Here is an 8,084-nt window from a genome sequence, read left to right as displayed (position 1 = left end):
GGCCAGCTGGCCCCTCTCCTGCCCATCCCTCCATCATTCCCATCTGATGCTGCCTCCTCATTGTAATTTTGCAGGCCACATTCACTAACACAAAGAGACTAGGGAGCAAGCAAATGAGCAGATATTTAAAGGGAAAAAGCTTTATTTCTTATTTTCTTAGATCATGGTAGACTGCAAAACAACAGGGAAAAATGAGATCAACTTTGTTGTCCTTTGTCCTTTTTTTTTTTTTTTGTCGGTTAAGCTTCCTTTTTTTTTTTTTTTTTTTTTTAATAATGAATCAAAACAGAAGAAAAACAACCAGGAAATTGTTCTCACAAAAACATGCTTTTTAATAAAAAAAGAGAAGAATGTTTATTGAGAGGGATTTTTTTCCTGGATATGTACAATACTAATGCAGGAGGATTATGCTAACAGAAAACGCCAAACATCATGGATTGACTTCCAAAGTGTGGACAGTCCAAAGAGCAACGTCCTCAGAGCAAGTAAGTCAACAGGAACAAGTGAACAGTGGTTTTTGGGTTTTTTTTTTTTTTACAACAAATTACCAGCCATTATGACTGAAGACCTGACACAGAATAACCTGCAGTGAGATGTACAGAAATCCCTAAGACGACACAGAATTTGCACAAGAATGTAACTGCTTGTGTAAGAATTTCCTCCAGAAAATGGAAGCAGGTTCTAGACAGTTTTGGAAAAAGACAAAGAGAAAAAATAGGTGGAAAAAAGTGCAGGAAAATACTAACATTGGATATCCTCAGATCACAGTGAATGCCAGTCCTCCTTGGTCCAAATGCTACCTGTTACCTTTATCTTCACCACTTCTGCTTACCCTCAATTAATTGCTTTATCATCATGATGTAAGAAAAATTACTTTTATTATGAGTCTTCTCCTGCTATTTCCATTGTGCTGCAGCTCTCTTCAACTTGTAGTTTACATAAAAAGTGCAAAATTCAACCCACCCTCAGGTGAAATCACATGCACCTTCCCAGCCAGAGCAGTGCTAATCACAGCTAATCATTTCAGTTCTAGGTAATGCTGCACAAAACCTCACACAAACCCTGTCAGGGCAAACTCAGTAGCAATAATTCTGGGGGAGGGAGAACATGGAGATCAATAACTGCCACCAGTTAAGCTTCCCACATGTTGGAGTGCTTTGAAGCAATTTCTCCCACTGACTGTACTTGGGATTTATTTTTTGTTCTTATCCAGAAACAATGTAGGCTACTGGGAAGAGGTAAGAGGTTGATTTTATGCAGCACTTCTCAGAAAAGCAGCAATATAAAAATCAAGACCACATTTTTCTTTGAATTTTTACCTCTTCTTAGTTTTCTTTTTAAGAAATGTATGACTCAGCTCAGTCTGGGTTGTGCGCTCCTGACTGCCAGGCACAATCCCCTGCGAGGCTTTGTTCCACCTCTAATAACCCTTACAACCATTCCTTCTGTCCTAACTTTCACTTAAAGGTTGAAGCCTTTGTCTCACCCCCAAGCAGGCAGAGGATGTCCTTGCTAATAACCAGGTCTGGGGATGTGAGAGGGAGATCCTGTGCTCCCAGCATGCTGGGCTGCATGCTCCCAAAACAATTGCTTCATTTCTCAGAAGGGGGAACAGTTTCCATGGGTTAATCCACAAAGTCAAAAGAAAAAATCCATGATTTCTCTGTTTTATCCTCAGTGGGACACACATTTCTCTCTCAGCAGTGTGCTTTCTGCAGTATCTCCTGCTAAAATAAATGGTGGTTCCCTAAACAGTAATTTTTGCATCTTCAGGCTTTCTCCTTTTTCTCCAGCTTCCTTCTGTCATATATATCCTATTCCATAAACATTTCCATGAGAGGACCATATAGTTTTAATCTTATTTTGAAAATTACTCCAGAGTTTCAGTAGATGTGCTGCCTTCTGCGCTTGAAGGAGTTTACATCTCCCTGTGGTTCACTACATCTGTGGGGCTTTAGCTTTTATAGCATTTAAGCTCTGACCTAAGGACAAGTGCAGTGGCCAAAAGTCAACTCCTTACTCAGCTGAAGAGCTGCAGCTAGCAAGCCTGCCATGACTTATTTGTCAGCATGTAGCTCTGACAGGTTTGTTAGTGGGGGATAAGCTTCACCCCAGCTGAGTGATGGAGCAGACACAAAGGCTTTGGAGGAAAGAGGTTTGTAAGAAGTCAAATATTTTGGTATTTTGGAAGGAGGAATTTGAGGAAAACTGACCTTAAATTTATTACTCACTTTCTTCTGGGTTCTAGGAAGTTCTAGAACCCTTTTGACGGATTAAAAACCACTGCAAAAGAATGGAATCACTACCAGCAGGTGAAAGGGGGCTAAGATTTGGTTTTTTAATCAAGGCAACAATTACCTCTAATTCTGTGCATGGCAACAGCTATTGGCACTGAATAAGGTAAAACAACAGAAACTGATTTTAACTCTGGTTAAATGTGCTCAGAGAACTCCTGTGAATAGTCTAGATAGTAGTAGTTTAGTACCAATTTAGAATATCACAGTCTATCTTGGTAAGAAATGCTACAGAGAAATTTGTTGACTCTGTTCTCCTTTAAAATTCAGGTAATTTTTAGGCCACATCTTGAATTTGTTGCTTATGTTTTTATGAATGATAAAAACCACATGGAACATCTTGTAAGAGTTGCAGGAATTGGCTTCTATTTGTTTGAATTACTATTGAGGTGCCCACATCTAATATGCATCTATTAAGTATAAACATTGCCTAGAGGCAAACATCAGAAGAGAACATGAAGCAAGGGTGTATAAAATTCAAGATAATATTGAGTCAAAAATGAGAATTCATCATCCCCCCTGATTTTACCTTAAGAACAGAGCTATCAGAATTTCCCACAGAGAATTCTTACTCTTGTAAGAATTTACTACTTAGTGAGACTTTATCCATTTGTCTGAAATTCCAACTGGAAAATACATTAGAAGTATTTAAATATTTCTAATAGCTTGCAAAGAGTTTGAAAGTTTTCAATCCTATTCAGTATCAAACTAAATTTTAAATTCCATCTGGGGAATAACAACATAATGTTTTAGATTATTCAAGTCAAACCAGTGCTAAAGAGATAAAATGGGAACTTTCAATTTTCTCCCTGTTAAAGGTGTTCTTAGTTCATTGGAGACATATTCCTGATCACATCTTTTTCTTCTCAAAAGTGAAGGCTGTAATTAAAAAAGAAAACCAGAAAATCAGCACTGAAGCAAATTTATAAACTTGAATACTGTGGAGTTGGACAAAATGACCTTCCAAAGTTAAAGAGAAGCTGAAACAGCCAATAATTGAAATGTCACAGGAGGAGCTGGCTGCTGAGAAAAAGCAAATATTTAAAGAGGAGAAATATTTAACAAGTCACTGGATTAATTTCTCTGCCAAGTTCATCAGAACCAAATATATTTCTATTTGATGTCAGGGACATCAGGTACAATCTGACTAACCTTATGGGCATAAAACTACCCTGGAGGCCTCCTTAGCCCAGAATAGTTTTAATGCAGAACATGCAGAATGCAGAACAGTTTAATGCAGAAAGAAATAATGTCATAAATTGAACATATTTTTCAATGAGGTAGATGCACCTTGGTATTGAAGACAAAGAACTGCATTTTATGAAAGAAAGTTATAATTGTATGAATAACTGCTTGTGCTTCCATCTTTTACTGCTTGCTCTGAAGGAGCTGCTGCTGCAGCAGAATCCAGCTCTTTTATTAGAACCTAAGTATGAGATACTCCTGTCACTTGACATACACAAGATTTATGTCCCTTCAGGGAGCTGTTCTGAGTTTTGCTCTTCTACTTCACTGGTTTCTCACCATCTTTACTCCATGGAAATATCACAGTGATTAGCCAACAATCGCAAATTTTAATTAAATTAAGATTTCAAGGTGATTCCTGCTTTGTTTTCTTGATCTCCAGCCTCGTGGCACAGGCTTTGCAAAAGTAGATACTTTCATGTTTTCAGTCTACTGATTTGAACTGCAACAAATTGTGACCACTCATGTTCAAAAGGCTGGGTCTCTAGAGGGATGCAATTTCACTGGGGGGGAAAAAAAAGAAACAAAAAAAAACCAAAACCAAAACCAAACCACAGAACCTGGGAACAGATCTCCAGACAAGAGTCTGTCTAGGCATGCTTTGAAATGATTAAGAATTCCAGTTCCTCCTAATTCTTCTTACTGACACGGTGGGAATGAAGCTGCTCAATGGGAAGTGGCCAGTGCCCTGGTGGAGACAGATGGACAGATGGACAGCTCCTGCTAGGGGTCAGCACCTCAGCCCCATCCTCCTGAGGGAGCTGATCTCAGGGAGCCTGGTCAGAGAAGCAAGGGCTGCACCCCTCACCACGGACCAAGTCCCTGCATGGTCACTCCTTGGGCTGCTGCCTGCTGGAGGTGCCACCACCCACACGGGGACAAGGGAAACCCTCAGCTGCTGTTTGTTATTCTTGCTGTTATTCTTGCAAATACCTGAAAGGTTCACCTTCAGTGCCTCTTTCACTGGAACAGCTTGTGGAATGAAGAGTAACGCTGACTACTGCAAAACCTCCGCCATACATTTCAGTTCAGTCTCCATTTTACCTTTGTGTGCACTACTTTTAAAAAGAAGCATAAACACGCTGTTAATAATACTAATGACAGTGTCTGTTCCAGTACAAGATGATTTGGATGTGTTTATGGAAGCCCATGATTTAATTTACCCACAACTGAACTGGTGAGATTTACAACTGGAACGGTAGATCATCTCTAGGTACATCTTTATTTGGACAGTCCCTATATTACTGTTATATGGATAAAATTAATCTTTTAAGGGGCTATATAAAGCCCAGGCTAAGCTTCTTCATTAGGCACTCAACACATGATATTTTAGTGACTGAAAGGGGAAAAAAAAATTAAACAATTTGCATAATTCAATACTGTAGCATGTGACTGCACAGACAAGGTCACCATGCTAAACTAACATCATCCACACCACATGCAACTTCGAAAAATCCTCCAATTTTTGCATGATGATGCCTGTAAAGTGTCAGACTCATAAGGGTATTTTTTTCCTTTCTGCCCATTTAATAAGCAATTTAATTTTTTAAATTAGGACTTCAGTATATTTTTAATTTACAGGACAAAAAGCTTAAGTGCCCTGTTGAGCTTTTTTGGCTACCTGTAGAAACCACCACTTTTTCCTCTACTACATATAAATTTTATTTCCAAAGGTAACTCTCACTGACTCAGATAACCAGCAGTTACTTTTGTAATTAGAAGCTTATTAGGTTGTTATTTACAGTATAAGTGATCAATAGTTTTTACTCTGGATCAGACAGTGTCAAAGCTCTAATAATTGGTATTAAATGCAAGAGAGATACTGCAACCAAAGCAAACATTAAAAAATCTTCAAAAAGTATATAATATACTGGGAAATTATTAAAATTCCCGATACTGGCTAAAATGTTTAATGTGCTGAATACAAATGATATTTCAGAGAAAGATTTGTGGATCAAAGATGGATTTAATAATCATAATGTTTAGGAATTTGTTTTGAAAATATTTTTAATTGGATAATGTCAGACTTCTGAATTACAATGCTGTGTTCATTAGCATTTCAATAGGTTATACTATCAACTCCTTTTGACATAAAAGAATTTGATTCATTTTAAAAATCATGAATCTCATGATCTTTTTTCTGCTGCCACTAGTTTTCAGTAATTTGATTATCTTCTACAAGAAGAGCAACAGGAACCACATGGGCTTTGCTGGTAATGATGGTCTATATATCTTTTCTCAGAGAACAGCTCTGCTGCCTTTGAAAGTAATTTGCAGTTTCTTATCAACACAGAATTAAAAAGTAATATTGTCTAATTTGTTATGTTCAGTGGCACAGAGTATTGTAGAATTCTATCACATGCAAATCGCTTTGAAACCTGTATTATGTGACCATAATCAAGAGTACATAAATGAATTTCAAAATTTATGAAAGTGTTTATTATTAGCCAAGAAAAATCTCAAAAGACGAACTTGTCAATAGGTTTAATAGTCTCTTAGCAAGATGTGTATTTTGCACACTCAAACCTCAGTGCAGTTTATAAAATAGTAATTTGTACTTTATAGTTGTATTGCAAATAACTGGTCTGGACATTTCAGTGCAGGACAGGGCATAATTGTGTAAGTCTCAGAGTAAATCTGTACATTCAACATGATGAACTCCTTGCTTGCAGAAGTTATCTTCTACTTCCAAGAGGAACCAAAACTGATTACTGTTGATCACTTAGACATAACTGCTTGTAACAGTCAACAAGCCATCACAGTAAGGTATAAAGACAGCCCTTAGGAGAAATGCTGCCTATCTGATGACATTTAAAGCTTTAAAGAATTCCTTCTAGATACTGCAGGAAATCATCACGAGCCAGCGCAGGCTGCCAATGCCATTGAGTGGAACCAAGCCATTAAATCATGTGTACTGGTAACACTGCCATCCAAACCATTAAATTAATTTATGGAGCTGGTCTTGCAAACAGTTCATCATGTCAGCAATGCCCAGGTCTGTGGTAGGAACTACCAGGGTGAGAAAAGCCTATCACATGGGTACATGTGCAGGATGCTGCCTTGCAATTGGATCAACCATCCTTCTGTGTTGGTTTTAGCAGTCCTAAGAAATAAAACACGGTTTAAATGATATCCTACTACCTCTTGTCCCTCTACAATGTTTTGGTAAGAGAAGTAAGGCATGAAGTTCCTGTAGCTGTTTGATCTGACATTATCAGGTATGTATAAACAGATGATGATGTTTTAGCAGAGCAAATAAATTGTATGTCATTTTTTTATTAAACAAAGAGTATAATAACTGGACTATATTATCACAATGGAAGCATAGAAGACCATAGACTGTACAGCTGAAACCCTGTAGCAATATTTGTTCCTCATATTTAAAGAAATGTATCTTTATCAAGCTTTCACAATGGCTGCATCTTGCTAATGTAAAGAATTTTCACTCTTGTTAAGGCTAGATGATTATAATTAAAAGATAAATGTACTGTTAGGAGGTTCTACGCCACACTCTATGAGAATTGAACTGAAAGACATACATTATACCTGTATGTGAAGTAGAATGGCTTCTCAGCAGGGAACGCAGAATCACTTACAGTACGTAAACATTTAAAGAGGAAAATGCTAACACACTGAAAGAGTTTAACATCAGTAGCGATTTATCAAATGAAGGAGTTTCATAAAGTCCACTCTCTGGGAGAACATTCACCATTAGACAAAAGCCTGGCATCCTTGATAGTCTGAAGTTCAATCAATTTGAAAACCAAAACCATTCAATGAGATAAACAAGATTTTAAGAAAACCATCATCTTCTTTCTCAGGTAAAAGCCAGAATTAAAATAATAATTATTAAAATAATCCAACCAGGTCACTTTACAGGCAAATTTACACACTGTCTCTTTAAAACACAGCATGCCCAAAAGCCTTTTGGGTTTGGAATGTAGCACTGCACCAAGTATTTCACAAAGCCTCTAAATATCACAAGAAGCTTTTTTTAGAGAGAAAAAAAAAATAAAATTCCAGCTGACTGAGACTGTTCTAGCAGGAGTGCCTCAGCATAGCTCCCAGACCTGGAATTCCAGATAAACAACAGAGGACAGCAAACAGATTTTTTTTTTTTTTTTGGGATTTTTTTTTTTTTAAACACTTTTGTCCTTTTGTAATGCAGCTACAAGACGACTGATGAGCTTAGGGACAAAGAGAGTGAGAGTGCAAGTGCCATCAGGGTGAGCTGTGTGCTTAGATAGGAGCTGGTGGGAAGAGCCAGGGAATTCTCTGCGGATATGTGACTGGTGGAGACTCCAGCTGTGTTGTCCTTCCCCAGAGCGTTCTGCAAGACACAACACCTTCCTTGGTCACCAGCACAACATTTGCATTGCAAAGCACTTCAGTTCTACTGAAATGATGAAACTCATCTTTTGTGTGCCCATGTCCCACCCTCCACTGATACCTGTACATCAACCTCATAAATTGAATGATAAAAAGGGCACTAAAACAGATGTTGCAATGACAGTATTTTGGAATTAGTTAACACCAGTATTGCAC

General features: G+C 37.8%; 1 protein-coding gene across 1 annotated transcript in view; it reads right to left on the bottom strand.

Moving 5' to 3' along the window:
- Nucleotides 1-308: 308 nt before the first annotated feature.
- GFRA1 (GDNF family receptor alpha 1) overlaps nt 309-8,084 on the bottom strand; it is a 138,572-nt gene continuing 130,796 nt past the window's right edge. The window contains 1 exon segment of the mRNA XM_054637270.2: nt 309-7,869. Within this exon segment, the coding sequence (XP_054493245.2) occupies nt 7,708-7,869 (162 nt within the window). The 3' untranslated portion in view covers nt 309-7,707.

Source organism: Agelaius phoeniceus, chromosome 9, assembly GCF_051311805.1.
Source record: "Agelaius phoeniceus isolate bAgePho1 chromosome 9, bAgePho1.hap1, whole genome shotgun sequence".
NCBI lineage: Eukaryota > Metazoa > Chordata > Aves > Passeriformes > Icteridae > Agelaius > Agelaius phoeniceus.
The sequence above is the reverse complement of the archived record's forward strand: the minus strand, read 5'-3'. Positions and strand labels throughout refer to the sequence as shown.